This window comes from Myotis yumanensis, unplaced genomic scaffold, assembly GCF_028538775.1.
Source record: "Myotis yumanensis isolate MYYU_CA2020_CCGP unplaced genomic scaffold, mMyoYum1.0.hap1 SCAF_4, whole genome shotgun sequence".
Classification (NCBI taxonomy): Eukaryota; Metazoa; Chordata; class Mammalia; order Chiroptera; family Vespertilionidae; genus Myotis; species Myotis yumanensis.
The window spans coordinates 75750714-75774095 of NW_027223755.1; the positions used below are offsets into that span (position 1 = coordinate 75750714).

General features: G+C 42.1%; 1 protein-coding gene and 1 pseudogene across 1 annotated transcript in view; both read left to right on the forward strand.

Annotated features, from left to right (window-relative positions):
- Positions 1-8553: 8553 nt before the first annotated feature.
- Positions 8554-10318, forward strand: LOC139008169 (lysine--tRNA ligase pseudogene; annotated as a pseudogene).
- A 4466-nt stretch (positions 10319-14784) lies between these two features.
- Positions 14785-23382, forward strand: part of GRAMD2B (GRAM domain containing 2B) — a 112776-nt gene continuing 104178 nt past the window's right edge. The window contains exon 1 of the mRNA XM_070412551.1: positions 14785-14922. Coding sequence (XP_070268652.1) covers positions 14801-14922 — 122 coding nt within the window. The 5' untranslated portion in view covers positions 14785-14800. The remainder of the gene's footprint in view (positions 14923-23382) is intronic.

Genomic DNA, 23382 nt, shown 5'->3' on the forward strand with positions numbered 1-23382 from the left:
AAGGCCACAAAATAGAGGTCCCAGATACAGGTTCTGAGTGAATCCCAAGAAAGGTCAGCAAGGTTGTAGCCATAAGAGGATTCTGCTGCCTTGAATCAATCCCCTTAAAGCATTCCTCCAAGCTCTCTGCACCCATGCTCACCAGCAGCCTTGGAGGGTCAAGGAAGGGCCACCCATTGGAAATGACTTGCATCTCTGATACAGCAACAGAACAACGACATGACTTTTTTTTTCCTTAAAAAAGAATAATTCTCCATGGCTTTCATACACTATGTTCAGAAGGCAAGACCAAATGGCAGCATAAAATGCGATCCACAAAAGATGTAATAATCATTCTCTTTACTCAAGCCCTTAGAAGGGAAGTGGCTAAGAGTATCCTCCCAGACAAAGAGATACTCAGAGAGACATTGAGGTGCAGAAGAGCTTAAACCTTCACTCCATCAAGTACAGACACCTCTTCAAAGGGCAGGTACCAGCTCCCTCTTTCCTCCCAGAACCTCTGAGCGGTGTACCTCCCACTCAGAGGTCTTCACAGCACCTTTATGAAAAGGTGAGGGGAAAGTGAGGTATGGAGATGCTGAGCGATTTTCAAAAGACCACTCAGCATGACAGTGCAGATAAGGAAAAGGGTGTTTCTTATTCTTATAGCTACATTTCACTTTATCCAACACAAGAACTACTAGATGACCACATTAAAACAAATTTTTCTCTTTTTTTAATATATTTTTATTGATTTTTTACAGAGAGGAAAGGAGAGGGATAGAGAGTTAGAAACATCGATGAGAGAGAAACATCGACCAGCTGCCTCCTGCACACCTCCTACTGGGGATGTGCCCGCAACCAAGGTACATCCCCTTGACCAGAATCGAACCTGAGACCTTTCAGTCTGCAGGCCAACGCTCTATCCACTGAGCCAAACCGGTTTGGCACAAATTTTTCTTTTTAAGAAAGCCAGCTGAAAATGTAATGTGGAAAAGCAAAATATCCTCTTAACAAGGGTCTTGATTGTCCTCAAGATACTCCAGGCCACAGTAATCTCGCCTGGCTCTGGGGAGCACAGATTCGGGTCCAGTGGTTCTCATACTCAGCTCTGTGGAGCCCCATGTAGGGAACACTGGAGGGTAAGAAGAGCCCAATGGAACTTTTCCACCCGACTTCAACCAGAGCAGCTCTAAGCTTATCTGCTTTAAGGGGTTCATAACTTTTTTAATATTTATTTTTATTGATTTCAGAGAGGAAAAGAGTGGGAAAGAGAGATAGAAACATCAATGATGAGAGAGAATCATTAATCAGCTGCCTCTAGCATGCCCCGCACTGGAGGATGGAGCCCACAACCCAGCATGTGCCCTGACCGGGAATCAAACCGTGACCTCCCAATTCATAGGCCGATGCTCAACCACTGAGCACACTGGCCAGGCCATCCCTTTTAAATATATTTTTTAACAATGTAGTCATTTAAAACTGAAGGAACAGAAACCAGAGAGACATACTGGTAAAAGAATGAGTGATGGAAATCGATATTAAAGCAAGCAGCTAATCCCGGAGCCAAAGAAAGAAAGGGAGTGAACATGGATTTGTCCCAGGACCCAGGAAAATGGGCACTTTCAAGAGGTGATTCCTCCTACACACATAATACGAACCCAAGATGGACTTTAGTTGATTGACTTCGCATTGATTGGCCCTCTCCTTTGAACATCACTTTCCTTTGTAACAGTGCACTACCAATGGCAGCACAGCGATTGATCTCTTTAATCATAAATACATTTATCCTCCTGCAAATTCATCTCACTGATTCTTTTTCTTCTCTTTCAATTCTGAACTCCTCCTCCTTGCCTTGACTACCTCTTCAAACCTCAACCCTTCTGTGAGGTTTTATTCAGAATTAGTAAAATCAATTTGCAACCACACAATTGTATGCAAATTGTATTATCCAAAAGCATCAATGCAATCTTGCACTTGTGGCCAATTTTGTTTTGTGACAAACTCAGGAAATAATACTTCAAGCCCTGACTGGTTTGGTTCAGTGGATAGAGCGTTGGCCTGAGGACTGAAGGGTCCCAGGTTCGATTTCGGTCAAGGGCATATACCTTGGTTGCAGGCACATCCCCAGTGGGGAGTGTGCAGGAGGCAGCTGAATTGATGTTTCTCTCTCCTCAATGTTTCTAACTCTCTATTCCTCTCCCTTTCTCTCTGTAAAAAATCAATAAAATATATATATTTTAAAAAATAATACTTCAAATAATACAAGAGATAATAGAAGACTGTTAGTTCCCTTCACCTCTTGGAACAGTAGAAGCAGATGATACAAAGAAAAGTGTTCAAGAAGCCATTCAAACCACCACCACCTTCACAGAGCAGCATCCTTAGACCTGACAATAAGAAGCAATTTGAAAGGCATCCAGAGATAAACTTTAACTGACACTTCAAATAAAATTGTCCTTCTGCCTCCTCTTCTCAGTTCAATAATCCCATTTCTACAGTCTGTTCTCATATTTTTACTTTCTCTTTTTCTTTGTTATCGTTTGACCCTTCTCTATGCTCCTCGTGGTTCTGCATATCCCCCCTCTCATCTTGAAATGTCAGGCTGTCCACTATATTCCCATAAGGGTCAGGATATGGAAATAACATTTTTCTAAGCTCCCACATACTATATTCCTAACTGGGCGTCTGAGTTGTTTTTTTCCAAATTACCCAAAAGCCTACCAGCAACTTAATACTGTTGTTGACATTTTGGTGTACTGTGTATTCTCTCAGTGTTTTTTACTACGTAGGCATATTGATAAAGAGATAGATGATTGACAGATAGATAGATAGATAGATAGCCTTATTGCTCAAGTTTTTTTTTGTTTTTTTTATATGTTTTATTGATTTTTTTACAGAGAGGAAGGAAGAGGGATAGAGAGTTAGAAACATCGATGAGAGAGAAACATTGATCAGCTGCCTCCTGCACACCCCCTACTGGGGATGTGCCCACAACCAAGGTACATGCCCTTGACCGGAACCGAACCCGGGACCCTTGAGTCCGCAGGCCGACGCTCTATCCACTGAGCCAAACCGGTTACGGCTGCTCAAGTTTTTGTAAACTTTTTTATTCAACAATATCTTTTGGGCATCTGTCTACATCATTAAAATGGATTGAGACTGCTTTCATGCTTTTACAGCTCATCATCTGAATACAGTAACTTATTTAAATCCAGGATGAGTTCTGCCTTCTGAGAAGTTGCTTCCTTACACTAGTTCAGAGTGTTGATTGTTCCAACGATTCCTAACTGACCTCCTTGTCTGCTTTCCCTCTGTAACCCACAATTCACATCATGGCTGGCCTTACCGTCCTGAAACACAGGGCAGATCATGCTATTCCTTTTCTTACAATCTTTCTACTGCTCTTTGGGTAAATCCAAACTCCTTCCCAGACCCTCCCCAAACCTGTCTCTATTCCAGCTTTCCTGCTCCATTCCCAGGCCCCACCCCCCCATCTCTTGGAGCCTGTAACTTATCACACTTCTCACCATTCCTGCTCACTGTGGAAAAAGCAAGCTGCTGTGCTTTCGCTACTACCTATAATGCCCCTCCCCACCTTGTCTATCCTCTTTTAAGATCCTCCTTTGTGACCTTCCACACCACGAGGAGAGTTAGTTGCTTCCTTTTCTCTGTGTGTAAAACCACTTCTATATCTCTATACAATGGCACTTATAATATTGTTATACTATTTATGTTCATGCTAACCTCTCCCACAATTATGGCTTCATCCCTAATGTTCTGGATAGTAACTGCCACTCAAACAATGTTTGTTGAGGTGAATTCAATCCCTCAATATGTGGGCTAGGTTTACAACAAGTTGGGATAAAGCATTCAGTTCTGCTTAAATTCTAAGCCCAAGGATCAACTGTACTTCCACCCATCACAGTTGTATGCCTGATTGCTACTCTATTTTTCCCTCTCTAAGGTCCAGCTTGAAGGTAACACCCCAGATGCAGGAGATGGAGCCTTAACCATTTGAATCCCAAGCAGCGCAATCGCGCTGCTTGGTATTTCTCGACATAAAATAAAACAAGCGCTATCACGCTGTTTGGGTCTTTTCGTACTCATTTAGAGAAAGCGCGGTTGCGCTGTTTGGGATTCTTCGACAGTGTTTTTTCAATACCCCCTGGGACTCAAACGAATCGTATGTTTTCTCGACATAAAATCTCAGCAGCGCAATTGCGCTGCTTGGGACTCAAACGGTTAAGGATAGTATCATTGATATTATTTCAACTCTTCCTACTAGTAGGAGGGAATGATGAATTCAGGCAAGATGTCCAGCATTCTATTATCCTATATAATAAAAGGCTAATATGCAAATTGACCAAATGGCGGAACAACCAGTCGCTATGACACACACTGACCACCAGGGGGCATATGCTCAATGCAGGAGCTGCCCCCTGGTGGTCAGTGCACTCCTACAGGGGGAGCGCCACTCAGCCAGAAGCTGAGCTCACGGCTGCCAGCACAGTGGCAGTGGCAGGAGCCTCTTCCACCTCTGCGGCAGTCAGACATCCCCCAAGGGATCCCAGAGTACGAGAGGGCGCAGGCCAGGCTGAGGGACACCACCCCTCCCCCCCCCCCCCCCCCCCCATGCATGAATGCCATGCACTGAGCCTCTAGTGATCTATAAACCTCCTGGAAGAGGCACCAGCTGTAAGAGCAGTCAGTGCTATTACAGAGAACAATAAAAGTTCTCCAACAACACATAATTAACATTTAAATGTAAATTTTCAAATGTGAAATATCTCATTAATTTTACCAGTCCATTTCCTTTTTCCTCCCCCTCCCAAGAAAGACTACACAACTTTCTGCTGAACAGAATCAACCAAGAAATACCAGATGACATAGTCTTAGAAGGTGTTTCCAGGAAACCAAAAAAAAAGATGGAGGGGGAGAAGTTGTCCAGATAACACTGGCTTCGGTGATATCAATGTGTATTTTCAGTTTCCTCTTAGGACTTCTTGGTTTAGTGGAGCATGCTGCGTCTTTTTCCCCTCTAGCACTGCAATAGTAATCCTGTCTTGTTCTGCTTTGTTCTGTGCTGTTTTCATTCTGTTTCTGATTGCCACTGATTTATTGGACGTTTGACCTCCTAAGAGTGGTTTACATGGAGACTGAAACCCAATCAAGTCAAAATCAACACTGCAATAAAGTAGATCTAAACCAAAAAACTAAACGTTGCCAACTTAAAAATTCTTTTCTTAACAAACCACTGAAGATAGCGATCTCAGACTTCCCTTGAAAGTCAAAGAGAACCATTTTTCCTTTACTTCCCACTTTTTAAAGGAAATGTCACAAAGAAATCAAAAAGTGCACAAATCATAACTGACAGCTCAAACACGTTTCATAAATCAAGCCCACCAATGTCACCAGTATCTAGATCATAAGCAGCACCCCCAAAGCCCCATCTGTGTTCATGCCCCAGCCTGCCCCCCTAAGAAACTCCTACCCTGGTCAAACTCTAGATTAGCTTTGCTATTTTCCAACTTCACATAAATGGACTCATGCAGTGTGTGCTCTTTTGTCTGGTTTCTTTTGCTCCAAATTACCGATGGGATTTATCTTCGTCTTCTCATGAGGCAACAGTTTGTTCACTGTCAATACTATATAAGAAATGCCTTTGTGTGTTTGTTTATTTGTTTCAGGAGCATCTAGACAAACAATTGTTCTGAGGAAACCAGGTTGAGGCACATGGATCCCAGTGTTAGAATATAAAGGCTTTAGTCAAAAGAGGGAACAGTGAATAAGATGACCTTTTGAAATAGCCTGAAATCAATTGTTAAGAAGCAGCTGTTTGAGGGAAGAAATGGAATAGTAAAAAGAGCTCTGTGAGATAAGCCAGAAAAACAGTCTTGGAAAGAAATGCCCAGAACCGAATCGGGGACCTTGGTTCAAAAGAAAAGAAAATTTGGCCTCTGAAAAGGTTTTGATTCAGGCTGGCTTTGCTCTCTTCAGCAAAACCTTTCTTCCTCTGCCTGTGAAGTTCTGCCCTCAAAGGCCAGTTGGTCTGAAGGCAGCAGCTCTGCGAGGGAGCAGGTCTTGCCACACCTTCTCACACATTGTACGATATTTGACTGAACAATTCCTCGCCTAACAAGGCATTTGCATTCTCCTTCTACCTTTTAAAAACAGAGGGTATCAAAAGCTCTCTGTGTGTTTTTGATATTTCCATTACCGTGAACTATCACTTTGTGAAAGTTTGTACTTACTAAATTGTTGTTACCAGCTGGTTCTGGTATTTAAGATACTGAACTTTTTACTAGTGCTTCAGAAAACTACCTGCATTTAAAACATAACTTACTTTCATTTCATTATAAAGTTTTTTATTAGCGCAATTATCAAAATGGCCCCAGAAATACTGAGTAATGCCATGTTATGAAAATAAAACTATCCCTTTCTTCCCCCCTTAAAAAAATTCACACAAAACTTTCACTACTAAGAAAAAACTCATTCAAAGTCATTTACTACAGTTTTTAAAAGATATTAATTGATTCCAGTGAATTTGGAAAGTATTTATTCTGTGACTCTAAGCTTTCCTTTACATCTTCTATTTACAGAAGGTTCACTAAACCTATCACAGATTTCCAGGATGCTGGCTTAAAATACCGGTATTCATCAGGAACAAGAATAGAGGTGTTGGAATATCTACCAGGGGTATTAGTAAGAGAGAGTAGGAGTGGTCTGCCAGCACATAGATAGTTTGAATTCTAGTTTTACAACCAAACCCAACAGTCATTGCACTAAAATATCTATACTAATAAAAGGGTAATATGCTAATTAGACCAGATAGATCGGACATCTTCCAGTTGTCTGGTCCTCCTTCCAGACAAAGCCATGGTTGCAGGGGCTGAGGAAGAGGCAGTTAGGGGTGATCAGGCCAGCAGGGGAGGGCAGTTAGGGGCAATCAGGCCAGCAGGAAGAGGCAGTTAGGGGTGATCAGGCAGGCAGGCAGAGTGGTTAGGAGCAATCAGGCAGGCAGGCAAGTGGTTAGGGGTGATCAGGCAGGCAAGCAGAGGTGGTTAGGGGCAATTAGGCAGGCAGGCGAGCAGTTAGGGGTGATGAGGCAGGCAGGCAAGTGGTTAGGGGTGATCAGGCAGGTAGGCAGAGGCAGTTAGGGGTGATCAGGCAGGCAGGCAAGTGGTTAAGGACAATCAAGCAGGCAGGCAGAGTGGTTGGGGACGATCAGGCAGGCAGGCAGGCGAGTGGTTAGGAGCCAGTGGTCCTGGATTATGAGAGGGATGTCCGACTGCCAGTATAGGCCCAGATTGTGAGAGGGTGCAGGCCGGGCTGAGGGACCCCCGGCCTGTGCACAAATTTTGTGCACTGGGTCTCTAGTAATAAATATTTTTCAAAAGGGTTGGGAGGAGAGGAAATCATACAAACAAAAGGCTAATCTCCAAAGATGTAATTCTGAGTTTTAAAACCATCACCTAAAGCAATCGCCTTGGAAACTTGTTTCTTAAAACTCTGATGCCCAAGCCTTATATTAAACCTATAGAATCAGGGTCTATAAGAGTAGGGTATTTGTACAAGGTCACTGAGTAATTCTGAGACAACCAGGAAAGTTTGAGAACCATCATTTGAGAAAATGACTGGTCTCTAAAACAAGATTCATTAACCACTAGGTGGTGCCAGGTTATCAAAGATGGAACTTTCTGGAACAAGTATTTTCCTTTCAGTATGCACTGTACTCATTTTCTTTTTCTCTCTCCACATGTACCCAAACTTTTAGAAAAGGATAATGTCACACCAAAATAAACATGTCACTCAGTATCAGTTTGGCAGTTTTCCCTTGAAATCATTTTGGTTATGACAGGCAAGCTTGTTCTGAGGGACTCGGGGCAGTGTTTCAGCACTCCTGACCTTAGCATCTTCTTTTCTGGCTGCAAATGTTAGAAAGAAGGAAGTCCACTGGGAGTAGTGCCTGGTCAACAATGAATGATTGGATAAGAGAGAATGAAGTGACAAGTTCCTGAAAGCCATCCAAAACAATGACTTCGGAAATATAGAAGAATCATCAGTTTACTCATTTCTAACTCCCTCTGCTTTTGTGCAAAAGTATTTGACAACTTCTTTAACAGTTTTATCCTTTCTTCTTTCTCAGATTGTTTCATGTTAAAAAAAAAATCCTGTGTGGATGATAATCTCATTTCAAAATTTTTCTAAAGAATACATTTGTTTGAAAGTTGCTTCACATGTAGCCTTACATGTATTTCAATACTTTTTATTTGTAAATGTGCTTTGCACAGAAATGGAGTACAGCTCAGCAAGACAAATAATACATTTATTCTATTAATTCTACAAGTATCTATGGAGTAACTGTATGGTAGCAGGCATTGTGTTATATACTAGCATAGAAATACAGGGCTGAGCAAAACAAACAACACAGAAGCTTTCGTGTACTTGCATTCTAGTTGGGAGAAACATCTGGGGAAAACAAAGAAAGTAAGTAAAAGAGCAAAATAATAACAGAGTGACAACTCTTTTTTAAAAATAAAACAGACCATTCAGGTAAGGCCCTCCAGAGAAATGGCTCTGGTACCCAGGTCTGAAGTGAATGTATACGGTTGTGAGCCAAAACTGAGCAAAAATAAGCTAAAGAGACACCTGAACATTGAGGAGAAAGTAGCAGAGAAGGATGCCAAGAACAAGGAGCTCCATGAAGAGCAACTAAGCCAGGCCAATGCTCCTGCCTCCAACCACACCACTGACAACAATGTGGGTGCCAAGGAGAAGATCCTGGGCTCAACCAATACTGCAAGATCTGCAGCCAAGCAGTCTACCAACTAAAGGTCATTGGGAAGACCCATACCCACACAAGTTCCATGTAGATGTCTCGCTCACTCACTTCATCCAAGAACAAAGTCAACTGCAGCCTAGGGACCACCTGAGGGACATCACCTTAAAGGTGACAGGTGGGATCCATGACAAAAGAGCTTCTGGGGAAAAACTCATCTTCTATGACCTCTTAGGAGCGGGGATCAAATTGCAAGTTATGGCCAATTACAGGAATTATAAATCAGAAGAAGAATTTATTTATGTCAATAACAAACTATATTGGGGAAATATAATTGGGGTTCAGGAGAACCCTGGGAAAACCAAAAAGGCTGAGCTGAACATCATTCCCAATAAGATAGCACTCCTTGTTTGCATATGTTACCTCATCTTCACTTTGGCATTAAAGACAAGGAAACACGATATTATCAGATACTTGGACTTGATTCTGAATGGTTTTATAAGGCAGAAATGTATCATCTGCTCTAAGATCATCACATTTATAAGAAGTTTCTTGAGTGAGTTGGGATTTTTAGAAATTGAAACTCCCATAATGAACACCATCCTGGGGGAATTGTGACCAAGCCCTTTATCACCTACCACAATGAGCTGGACATGAATTTATTTATGAGAGTTGCTCCAGAACTCTACCATAAGATGCTGATGGCTGGTGGCATTCTCCGGGTTTATGAAACTGGATGCCAGTTCTGGAATGAAGGAATTGATTTGACTCCCAATCCTGAGTTCACCACCTGTGAGTTCTACATAGCCTATACAAGCTACCACGATCTCATGGAAATCATGGAGAAATTATTTCGGGGATGGTGCAGCACATTAACAGCAGTTACAAGGTCACCTACCATCCAGACGGCCCCAACGGCCAAGTCTATGAGACTAATTCACTCCACCCTCCAGAGAGTCAGCAAGATAGAAGATCCTGAGAAAGCCTTGCAGGAGAAGCTACGAGACACTAACTTCTTCAAAACTGAAGAAACTCTCAAAATTCTTGATGATACCGGTGTGGAAAAAGCTGTTGAATGCCCTCCACCTAAGATAATAGCCAGGCTTCTTCATAAGCTTGTTGAGGAGTTCCTGGAAGTGGCACACATCAATCCTATATTCATCTGTGATCACTCACAGATAATGAGACCTTTGGCCAAATGGCATCACTCTGGATATGACTGAGTGCTTTGTCATGAAGGAAATATGCAATGCCTACAGCAAGCTGAATAATCCCATGTGGCAACAACAGCTTTTCAAAGAACAGGCCAAGGAAGCCAAGGCCACTGGCAATGATGAGGCCATGTTTATTAATGAAAACTTATGCACCACTCTGGAATACGGGCTGCCCCCCACAGCTGGCTGGGTCCTGGGCTTCGGCCGAGTCACCATGTTTCTCACAGATGCCAATGACATCAAGGAAGTATTTCTGTTTCCTGCCATGAAACCCAAAGACAAGAAGGAAAAGGTAGTAATTGCTGATACACTGGAAAACACAACAGCTGGCACTTCTGTCTAGAAAATAATAATTGCAAGTCAAATGATTCAGGTATCTTTGCAAAAGGTCAAGGACTGCAGGGAATTCTTGTATATTGCTATCTACTTGACTACTGTAGTTCAGTCACCAGAAGAGGGAAAAAGAATTAAGAATTCCTGTTTTACTCCTTGTTATTAAATAGACTGTCACTAAAGAACAAGGAGGAGGAAGAGGAGAAAAAAAAGAAGAAAGAAGAGAAGCAAGAGGAAGACAAGGAGGAGGAGGAGAGGGAGGAAAAGGAAGAGGAAGAAAAAAGGAAGAAGAAGAAGAAGAAGGAGAAGGAGAAGGAGAAGGAGAAGGAGAAGGAGAAGGAGGAGAAGAAGAAGAAGAAGAAGAAGAAGAAGAAGAAGAAGAAGAAGAAGAAGAAGAAGGAGAAGGAGAAGGAGAAGGAGAAGGAGAAGGAGAAGGAGAAGGAGAAGGAGAAGGAGAAGGAGAAGGAGAAGGAGAAGGAGAAGGAGAAGGAGAAGGAGAAGGAGAAGGAGAAGGAGAAGGAGAAGGAGAAGGAGAAGGAGAAGGAGAAGGAGAAGGAGAAGGAGAAGGAGGAGAAGGAGAAGGAGAAGGAGAAGGAGAAGGAGAAGGAGAAGGAGAAGGAGAAGGAGAAGGAGAAGGAGAAGGAGAAGGAGAAGGAGAAGGAGAAGGAGGAGAAGGAGAAGGAGAAGAAGAAGAAAAGGAGGAGGAGGAGGAGAAGAAGAAACAAAAATCTATATATATAAAAGGCTAAGCAACCATTTAACCGTCTGACTGGTATCTATGACATGCAATGACCACCAGGGGGCAGACGCTCTGACCAGTAGTTATGACGCTCACTGACCACCAGGGGGGCAGATGCTCAACGCAGGAGCTGCCGAGCTGTGGTGACTTGGCAGCAGCAGTTCTCAGGTGACACAGCCCGGAACCAGAGAGGTGGGAGTCAGATTCTGGGATGCATCACCTGAGAACCACCCTCTTGCAATCCGGGACCCCTTGAGAGATGTTGGAGAGCCGGTTTTGGCCCGATCCCTGCAGGCTAGGCCGAGGGACCCCACTCACTCTGCCACAGTGCCACCCCAGGTGGAGCTGGCCGGGGAGGGACTGCAGGAGGTTGGCTCCAGGGTGTGTCCTGCCCGTCTCACACAGTCCTGCCTTGCCAACCACCTTCTAATTAATTTCCTTTCCGTGTGCACTAATCTGTGCACCGGGGCACTAGTTAAAAATAAAGCAGAGTGGTCCTAGCCGCTGTGGTTAGAGTGTAAGGGCACATATCTCAGTCGCAAGCTTGGTCCCAGGCCCTGGTCCGGGCCCATGCAGGAGGCAACTAATCAATGTGTCTCTCTCACATCGATGTTTCTCTCTCTTTGTCTCTCCCCCACCCTTCCACTCTTTCTAAAAATCAATTAAAAAGATATCCTTGGGTGAGGATTAATAAAAATAAATAAATAAAGCAGAGTGATGTATAGTTTCTGCACAAGGTGGAACTGTTTTAGACAGGGTGGTCAGGAAAGGCATCCCTGAGGACGTGACATTTGAGCTAAGAGTTAATGGTGACACGAAGAGCTGGAGGTCCAGCTATCTAGGTGGAGGGCAGTGCAAATGCAAAGTCCTGGGGGCAGGAACAAGCCTGGCACGTTGCAGATCAGGAAGAAAGCCAATACCGGGAAGCGTCAGCCAAATGAGGTTGGCAACGTGAACAAAGACCTGGTCAGAGCCATAGATCGCAATTTAGATTTTATTTTTTGTGAAATAGGAAATCATCAGAAAGTTTCCAGGAGGAAAGTAACATGGCTTAATTCCCCCCCCCCCCCCCCCCCCGCAAGATCATCTGGGCTCCTGATTGTAGAGGGACACAGCTGAATTTATAAGGTGCCCATAGTAGGCTTTCAGGTTGAGGAGATGCCTGTCAAAGGCCTCAAGTTCCCTTATTTGTCTGAGTAGTACCCATGTGGTTTATGAAGAGTTGCCTAACTAATGACTGTGCTACATATCCATACATGGAATGGTAAGTAGGCTTTAAAAAAATTGGGCACAAATTACATAATCAAATTATTACTGTATTTATAACTTCATCACCAATCGTATGTGTGATTTGTATCTGTCCACATCATGCAAAATCTCTGAACTTTCATTGCTGTGGCTGTTAATAATAAGGCAGTAAAATGAGGGTTAATATTTACTAAAGCTGTGACCCGTAACTCAAAGTTTCTAAATCAGCAGAAAGTATTTTTACCAGTGATCAAAAGAACCTCGGGCTAACTTTCCTCAAAACAATAGCTTCTGATTTTTTCTAATTTCTTTCTTCAACTGCAAGGTGAGACAGCAGAGAGAAAGAACAGAGCTTTGCTGAGGGCCTTTTCTCATCACCGTTTTGCAGAAAAGAAAACTGGAACACGGGGACATTAACCCTTAGCGTCGGAGGCTCCTAACACGGTAGGCTTGAGGCGGGATCAGAAGCCGGCTTTGTCTTACGCTGAAGGTGTGCTATTCCTTCAGTGCAAAAACCTGGAGTGCAGTCGATAGGAAGAGAGAAGAAGAAGGACTTCCATGACAGAGCTGAGAAAAGTGAGTGGTGGGTACTGCTGTAAGCTTCGTGCGGGGAGCCGAAGAGGAGAGGGAGGACTGGGGGAGGCTGGGAGGAGGGGGTGTGGGAATGTGGTGGCAATAGTTTATAGGGCTACCAAATACAGTTTTGAGCTCTTTAATAGTGTCACCTACCCTACCCTATCACTATTCTTTCTTATTTCTTCTGATAACAGCCCTCTTAAATATATTAGGGGATTACCCCAGGAAGACCCTACCGCACTCCCTAAGTCCCTCCTGATCACTTGCTAAAACTGAAGACACTCAAAGTTCCATTCATTTAGCTCAAGCAGTTAACAATAGTTCAGATTTAATTTCCCCTGGGAAGAGCTATTAGCTTCTTACCCTATTAGTAATATGAATATCGGATATGAAGCAGTTCGCTATTGCTGAATAACAAACTACCTCAAAACCTAGGAGTTTAAAACAATTGTTTATTATTTCTCATGAGTCTACAGGTTGGCAGGTAGTTCTACTGACATAGTCCAATTAGATGTTGGGTGGGCTCAGTCCTGTATCTGTGGTCAGGTAACAGGTCATCTGAGAGCTGAGTGGTCTTTGATAGATGGAATAAATCAACTCTGCTCCGTGTGGTCTAATGCTCTGATTCTGCCATGTTGTCATGGTGACCACAGAGAAACCAGAGAGGAAGCAGAAACATGCAAGGCTTCTTCAGGTCTCGACTCAGACTGTTACATTATTTTTGTCACATTGTACTGGCCAAAGCAAGTCACAACACCAGCCCAACTTAGAGTGGGCAGAGACTACAAAGTTATCAGGCAAAGGGTACGGATACATAGAGGCCATTAAATTAATTGAAAGCATCAATGCCTTCAATCTAATACAGAGTGAAAGAGCAAACTTCAATTGAAAGAGTAGAAAAGGGGAGATAAAGAATAAAAGTGATTTGCATTCCCAAGAATCTCATGCATGGAAATCTCTTGTTCTATTATCTAGTCTTGACCTCAAGCAAATTGTACTCTTCCTTCACATTTGTAAAACGTCATCCTGATATTTCCTATCCAAGAAAATCATATCCTCACATACATATTGGTTTACAATGGTCTTAGATTAAAATTAACTGAATACTTAAAAATATTTAATCAGCTGAGTTCAGACAATTAGATTATTGTTTGATACAAAGTAAGTACCCTTTAATGACATTTTATTCTTCTTCTAATTAATGCGCAACTTTAGTGTTTGCATTAATGACATGGAGGAACAGCTATAAAGAAGGAAGAATTTAAAAAGATCAACTTCCCTGTGAGTTCACTTTCTAGCCTGACAGGTTTATCATCAGTAAATATTTATTGAGCCCCCACAGTGAGGAAAGATCCATGATGAAGACATTATAAAACATGTTGTAAAAAAAAAAAGCATATTCTGATTATAGAAAGCACAGATGAGACAAGGGTGATAAAATATTAATAATATTTAACAACGAATATCAAAGTTGTTAACTTAGGTAAGTTTAATTTAAATAATGTATAGTCATAAACTTAAAGGACTAAACTGAAGACCATTTAGGGGAAACTGGGGTGGAACCTAATATGCTCACCACCTTCTCGAGTAAGGACAGATGTTGGGATTGGAGTGAGACAGGTCATCATGAGTAAGGGGTCAGTAAAAGTGACCCCACACCAGCATCAAGATAAGATAAAGCTCCTGAGGAGAGAAGGTAATATTATCTTAGGAGTTACATGCAATGTCTCTACGTGGTCATTTGCTGACCCACAGATGTGGTTTCAGGTGTGGTTGAGCCGGTCCAGCTGAGCACGCTTGGAAAGAGAAACCTTCAGAAGAGCAACAGGCCAGTGGCGGAAAGGGCTGTCATTGGCCAGATCAGGAGTCAACTCAAAGTTTCTTCCTGGCACTCCACAGAGTTCCTGAAGATCAGCTGGCTTCTAGAAGATGTGGAGAAGACAGCAGTCCCTGCCAGCAAATAGTACCCAGCAGACAATCCAACCTCAAGTTCTGATCTGGAAGACTATGTTCCCTGGAAAGAAACTGAAAATAGATGCAGACCTGAAATCGTAAGTAACAGGTCTCTGACTTGGAAAAAAACAGTTGAGAGTCCAATGCTGCCTCTTTGCTATCTATAACGTCTTTTTGGACTCTGTAGGACAGAACGTCTCCTTGTGCAGGTCTTTGGTTGCCCACTGGGGGCATTTTTCTTGTTTATCGTCAAGGGCTTGGGCACAAATAAGAGTGGTCCCGCATGCTTTAATGTCCTCTGGAACAGCCTGACAGGGTGCATTTTGCCTGTAGGCTTACTGCATAGAAGAACTGGCAGAGTTTGTGGTTTTTCATGTTATACGAGCTGGAGAAAGAGAAATAAAGAGGGAGACATGAGCAATGCTAGCAAAGGCTTAAAAAGCGTGGTTGTTGCCCTAACTGGTTTGGCTCAGTGGATAGAGCGTCGGCCTGCGGATGGAAGGGTCCTGGGTTTGATTCCGCTCAAGGACACATGCCTGGGTTGTGGGTTTGATCCCCAGTGAGGGGCATGCAGGAAGCAGTCGATCAATGATTCTCTCTCATCATTGATGTTTCTATCTCTCTTACCTCTCCCTTCCTCTCTGAAATCAACAAAAATATTTTTTTAAAAAAGCATGGTTGCCATCTGGGGCACAATTCGTTCAGAACTCGGTCTTTCCCAGTGAAGGGAAAAAGGGTTCAGAACACACTTGCACTTTCACACTTGCCGTGTCAGCTCTGTAAGTCCTGGTTTTAAGTTCCTTTTCATCTAAAAAGATGGGTTTGGTTTTAGGTTACATGTCTTTGACTTCCTTGTAAACAGACACTACGTGTTAAGCTTTGGGTTTTTTAGCTCATGCTTTATTTTCTAGTTTAAATTTTGTGCAACTACTAGCAGAGTACTAAGTACATGTATTTATTTTTTAAAATTCCTCTAGAATTCCAACTACAATTGCTTAAATGAGCCTCAAAGAATCCTAACATCAAAGGAAAGAGAATTTTATGGGAGGTTATTCGGCTTAACCCAGACCAGGGGCCATAAAGAGAAAGCCTCCAGGGAGACATGTGAACGCACAAACACTGTAACGGCAGACACTGTGTGTGAGGCGTGATGGAAACAGGAAATACACGATGAAATGAAAATGGGCCGAGGAGACGAGGCGCCATGTGCTTTGTTTCTCTGGGAGGAGGACTGTGTATAACAGTGGGAAGATACGTGGCTTTGGATTCCACAGACCTGCCTTAGAATGCCAGCTCTGCTGCTGTTTAACTGAATGTGTGGACTAGGAAAAGGGACAATGTCTCTTCAGTTTGGCTTTCTTATCTCCAAAGTGAGGAGAAATATACCTATTTCCTGGTGTTGTTAGGAGGTTATAATAAAGTTCCCTTCCACTCCTAATCTTCCTCCCTGAAAACCTAATAAGAATGGAACACAGTCTGCCAGAGAAACAATCTAAGTCTCCGAATCACCAAACCTCAACCTACTCTGCAGAGCTTTCCCGGGTGCATAGGGCAGATGTAGAAGTCAGGTACTGGGTTACCAGCAGCCTCAAAATAACATCTGACCTGCCTGGGCTAAATGCTCGCTCTGGCTATGGTGGAGTTGGTAAGCTGTGACTGTTTCAGTCTCAGCTTTCTCACAAACAAGCTGTGGACATGGCTTATGTTCACTAAGCTCTCTCTCTCGGTGCCTCTCTGCCTTCTCTTCTGCAAAATGAGGATAACCCTCTACGAGATCATGTCCAGTATTGCACACAGCATGACCTTTAAAAAACTCGTCCAACTTGTTACCTAATTGGGTTATTTTCTGCATTTTTTCAGTAATGGGTAGAGAATATTTTTCATTTGGTTATTAGTCATGTGCATTTTTTCTTGCATAATTTGTGTGCTTTTGACCTAACTTACATCTTAAGAGATCCTATGAGCTAAATTCTCAAGATTAAACGATCACAGACAGCACTATCTCAGTCACCTCTTCTGAATTCAGCCCATCCTCACTGTCCTTCACTGTTTCAGAAAAATCTCAGGATGGTCACTAAATTGAAGGAATAGAATCAACAGTAACAAAGAAACATATTAGTATATGAACTCTTTCTCTTTGCCTATCTTTAAGAGGTGATAGTTCAGCCCAGTCTGCATAGCACAGTGGTTGAGCATTAGCCTATGAACCAGGAGCTCATGGTTCAATTCCCAGTCAGGTCACAGGTTTGATCTCCAATGTGGGGCATGCAGGAGGCATCGGATCAATGATTCTCTTTCATCATTGATGTTTCTATCTCTCTCTCCCTCTCCCCTCCTCTCTGAAATCAATAAAAATATATCTTAAAAAAGAGATGGTAATTCATGCTCTTCTGAAGGCCTAAAGATTCTGAGAGAATCATAATGATTAGTCTTCTTTGTTATCACCATTGTTACAAACAAGTGAAATAACCACCTAAAAAACGTGAGTTCAGGATTATCAGGAAGAGTTAAGGGAAAATACCAGAAATCTTGGCCCGGGACTTATGTAGACATATATTAAAAATAATAAAAACACATGTCTTCAAGAAGGACAGTGATGATCAAATGCATCATTTCTAATAGGCAATTATTTCCGAGGTACAATACCACAAGCACATGTGATAAAAGAGAAGATTGATAAATTGGACATTATCTAAATTAAAAGCTTTTTTGCTTCCAAAGACACCTTTGAAAAAGTAAATATTTGGAAATCATATATCTGATAAGGGACTTGTATTCAAAATATGTAAAGGATTCAACTCAATAATAAAAAGACAAATAACCCAGTTTGAAAATGGGCAAAGGATTTAAATAGCTTTTTCTCCAAAAGATATATAAATGGTCAATAAGCACAGAAAAGATGCTCAATATAATCAGTATTAGGAAAATGCAAATTAAATGTATAATAAGATACTGCCATCCACTAAAATCACTATAATCAAAAAGAAAAAAATGTAAGCATTGGCAAGCATATGGAGAAATTGGAACCCTCACCCATTGCTGGTTGGAATATAAAATGTTGTGGTAACTTTGGAAACAGTTTGGCAATTCCTCAAAAAGTTAAAAACAGCCCAAGCTGGTTTGGCTCAGTGGATAGAGCGTCAGCCTATGGACTGAAGGATCCCAGGTTCGATTCTGGTCAAGGGTACATGCCCGGGTTGTGGGCTCAATCCCCAGTAGCGGGTGGGAAGGAAGCAGCCGATCAATGATTCTCTCTCATCATTGATGTTTCCATCTCTCTCTCCCTCTCCCTTCCTCTCTGAAATCAATAAAAAAAATTATTTTTTAAAAAAGTTAAAAACAGCAATTTCATTCCTAGGTATATTACCAAAATTATTGAGAATATATATCCACACAATACTTGTACACAAATTTCCATAGCAGCATTATTTGTAATATCCAAACTGGAAACAATCCAAATAGCCATCAACTGAAGAATGGATAAATTAAATGTGGCAGATTCATACAATGAAATATTACTTGGTCGTAAAATAGATGAAGTACTGATTCATGCTACAACATGGATGAAATCTGAAAGCATACTAAGTGAAAGAAGCCAGTCACGAAAGATCATATAGTTTGATCCCATTTATATGAAATGTCCAGAATAGGCACTTCCTTTCTCTATAGATGAGATATGGAATGTCTCATCTATAGAGACAAAAAGCACATTAGTAGGTTGGTTAGTGGTTGTCTAGGGCAAAAAAAGGGGAGATGTAGGGGAGTGAGGAGTAACTCCTAATGAGTGCACAAGGCTTCTTTGCAGAGCCATGAAAATGTGCCAAAATTAACTACAAATTGGTAGTCACAAAACGGTCCTGGGATGTAAAGTACAGCATAGGAAATATAGCCAATAATATTGTAAAACTATGCATGGTGCCAGGTGGGTACTTGAAATGTCATGGAGACAATTTTGTTAAGTATATGATCATCTAACCGCTAGGCTGTACCCCTGAAACGAATACAAAATAATCTTGAATGTACACTGTAATTGAGACTTGAAATTTAAAAAATATTTTCTCAGAGCCTGGCCGGCATGGCTCAATGGTTGAGCATCAACCTATGAACCAGGAGATTATAGTTTAATTCTCAGTCAGGGCCATGCCTAGCGTGCCGGCTCAGTCCCCAGTAGGGGGTGTTCAGGAGGCAGCCTATCTATGATGCTCTCTCATCACTGATGTTTCTATCTCTCTCTCTCCCTCTCCCTTCCTCTTCGAAATCAATAAAAATATATTTTTTTAAACTGCTAAGAGAATAGAACTGTTTCTGCCAAAAAAATTAAAGAGAAATAGGTGGAAAAAAGAAACTATTCTAAAATTAGATGATGGTAGCTATGTAACTCTATAAAAACATACTAAAAACCACTAAGTTATACACTTTAAACAGGTGGATTTTATGTTATATAAATATCTTAAGCTGTTTTTAAAACCTTCAAAAACAGTTATTTTAAGTAAGGCCCTATGGTTTTGTTTAAATGTTGGTAACAATAATGGTAACACCTCCTGAGTGCTTATTACAGGCCAATATTCAAAGTCTTTACAAGTATTAACTAATTTACTTTCCCAACAAACCTATTAGATACATGCTATTATTTTCCCCATTTTACAGATTAAAAAATTAAAGCTATTAAGTGGCACTGTAAGAATTCAAACACAGAGTCTGTGCTTTTAAGTAAAATATGTACTGGCCCTGGAATCCAAGGACAAACTATGGGGAGGAAATCCCTGATTTTCAGAAAACTGGGGAAATCTATATAATAAAAGGCTAAGCGACCATTATGGCGGAACGACCAGTCACTATGATGTGCACTGACCACCAAGGGGCAGATGCTCAGTGCAGGAGCTGCCCACTGGTGGTCAGTGCGCTCCCACAGCGGGAGTGCCGCTCAGCCAGAAGCTGGGCTCACAGCTGACAAGTGCAGCAGTGATGGCAGGAGCCTCTCCCTTCTCCGCAGCAGCACTAAGGAACAGCAAGCTGAGCAGTAATGAGCAGCGAGCAGGCGAGCAGTAAAGAGCGAGGGGTCCTGGACTGCGAGAGGGCACAGGCAGGGCTGAGGAAATCTCCCCCGCCCCCAGTGCACGAATGTCATGCACCGGGCCTCTAGTTTTAAAATATTGTATTCATGAGAGAGCCTAAGAAAGTTAATGCCTAAGAGTAAAAAAAAAAATTTTTTTTGTTACTGCATACAATACCAATGGAAAACGAAAGATTGTAGATTGTGTGATTGTGTCCCTCTCTTGTCCTGGATGAAGACAATAGAAAACCCAGGTGGGGTGTTGCTGGGAGTCCCTGGCATGGGTTCCATTCTCCCCTGAGTGACAGGAGGAGGAGTTCCGCAGAGCAGCACTGTGTGAGCAGGAGCCAGATTACCAGGCCAGGAGTGGAGAGAGAGGCAGGAAGGCAGCCCTCGCTCTGCCACTTATTATTCATGTGGCTTTCGGTAAGTCACCGAACCCCTCTGGGCACATAGATCTATGACACCAAAGTGTCTTTATCAGATGCTTCCCAGGGTCCCTGTTTCATCTATCACCTAGTTTCCAGAATAATCTCAAAAACATTTTGGCCAGTGTTCTGTTTGCTCCCAAACAAATCTTCCTCAAACCTGTGTCATGGATTTCTCCAAATATGTCTGGTTTTCTGTCAACGACTCCAGCCCCTGAAGCTCCCCTAGGCGGGAGAGGTTAGGGGAAAATGTGTATCTTTGTACCTCGTGTTGAATGGTAAGGTCCCTTGAAAATAATAAAAATCTATTCAGTAAATGTTGGATATACTTGCAGGATTATCAAATGATTTTGACAGTTCTTTAGAGCAAAACATAATTTTGATGATGCTAAACTGTTCACTATGATTATCTCTGGGGGCTGAGAATTACAGATGATTTTGTAATTTTCTTCTTTATATTTTGTGCATTTTGTTTTATAAACAAATTGTGTGTGTGTTAAAAGCCTTATGGCACAACAGTAGAAATGCAGTTAATGTCACTGAACTGTGTACATATTATCATGATAAAAACAATACCAAAAATATCTTTTATGGGGGTATTTTAAAAATCATATGACATTCATAAATATTCCTCTGGAAAGAATTGCCAATTTGTATAAAATCAAACAAAGGCAGATTATACAACTACTATGCAATTTGTCAGAATATAATGGTATTTAAATCAAAGAACACCGTTATTTTAATCTGCTAAGTCTGGGGCCAAACTCTTATGTTTTACTAAACACCAAAGTTGGGTGGTTAAGTGTTTAGAGTGGTGTGAGGGAGTCAGCTCATTCTGGCTCAAAAGAGCTAATTATCAGCATCTCTTTCCAAAGTTCTGTTCAGTGGCATCATGTTTGTAGCTTACATCAGCCATGCTGGGAGTATTTTCACTCTGGACATTGGCAAATACTACAAATCCGTGCTCCCCCCACCCAGGAAAACCAGCTTAGCAGCACACCACTGTTTAAATAATAAATATATCAATAGACAGAAATTTACATGCACAAAATTTTTTAAATCAACTATCTCAACTCATTTTATAAATTTAAGCAAATATTATTGAGAGCAGTGGAATAGACTTGCCCAAGTGAGTTGTGGGACTAGAATAAGTACATGGGTCTTCAAATTTCTTTCCCTTAGATCACAAACACCAAATGCACAGAAAGAAAGACTGCCTTAAGTCTGCTACTGCTGTGTTTACTAAAACGGCTGGATCAACTTGCTAATCTTCCTGGAGGCACAGCTCCCTCTTCCAAAAGACACCAATTGCTGCAGATACTAATAGTTTTCTGTCCAGGGAAACACAGTGTCTCTGCATCCTCTCAGAGAAGGGCTCACAACTTTAAGGGAGAAACAAGCCTCCTCTCCAGTATTTACTGGGAACCACAGAGTAAAGGAGCTTGAGGCGAGGGGAAGGGACTTTAGATATGATCTGGTCAATTATTTAGACTGGAATATTCCATGATGTTTGGCGGGGGCATTAACACCAATATCACCATTCCTAGTTCCACTTGCTCTCCCTCTGAGATTAGGTGTTCCGCAGCCACATGCAGACACACAGCTGATGTCACGTTCAGAAAGGAAATCCTATCTTTCAATTATAGCATAACTGGTGGCCCGGTGCACAAATTCTTGCACATTGAAAGGAAGTTAATTAGAAGAAATATTTTAATATTGCTATTCTCCCTTTCTCTATAATAGAAGTGTCAACTAAATTCACGAGCGAGAATGACAGATCGAAACACACACATGCGATTGGCACCAGCAAAAGCTTTATATGTATCTGCATGCACGAGTCAACTTAGCCTTTTATATATATAGAATATACTTGCTTAATTAGACCTGCTTTCTGACGTAGCTAAACTTTTTCCAGCCCAGTGAAGCACCCCAACTTTTCTTTCAGGTCATTGTCAGCAATACAGCAGTAAATATCAACATGAAGCACATTATTATTATAGATCACGCAGGGAGAACAAAGGGTAAAATATTTAACTGCATCAGTGTTTGACTATATTCTGCACAGTGAGAAAACCTGAAGTCATTAAGGTCCACCATTTCTTCTTTTCAGTCGGGTCAAGTTTCTAAGCTTTCTAAATCTCTGTTTTCTGGCTAATGAAAAGAAAATAGGATTCCACTGAGTCTCCTATCTACCTACTCCAGGACTTCTGTGAGGATCAAATGAGATGAGGCCTGGGAAAATGCTCCACAGACATTTGGTTAAAGTGTGAAATGTTTGCACCTGGCTATAAAGCAAGTCATGTTCCTGGGTGGAAGAAACTACAAGGAGGCTAGTCATCGCTAGGGAGAGGAAGCCAGGCATTGCTATGCGACATCATTACCCGGCACCCACAGCAACCATTTCCGGGCTGGGCTGGGCTGTGGGTCTCATTTTGCACCATGGGGTCTCAGCAGTGTAGGCTGCGATTTGGTGGTCTGTCACTGGGGGGGGGGGGGGTGGCGGGGCCTGTGTCCCACTTGGGGGAAGCCGAGTGTTGCTTTGTGGGCGCCAGGTCCGCAATGGTGTTTTTCTGTGCACGTCACAACAGCTTCTACATTGAGCGTCTGCCCCGTAGTGGTCAGTGTGTGTCATACTGACCAGTTGGACGGTCGGACACTTAGCATATTAGCCTTTCATATGTATATAGATAAGACTTCATTCAACTTTAGGGAAAATATAACCAGTTCAAATCATAATCTTCCTCTTCCTCATCATCCATAGTATTTTCTGGATGCTTACTATGCCCAGGCTTCATACTTAAACTTTCCATTATCAAGTCCTCACAATGGCCTTTTGAGGAAGACACTATTATTACTACTTTTACAGAGGCTTGGAAAGGTCAAGTGCCTTTCTAAAATAACACAGCAAGGAAATAATAAAGCCACCCTTCCAATCTAGGCAACCTGACCCCCCAAGCCCACGCTCCAAACCACAACATCACACAGCCCACTCCAGGATCATGGGAACATTCACATTACACCTCAACACTAGCTTTCCACGTATGGCCATTCCATGATGAAGTCTGAATCTCCAGGTA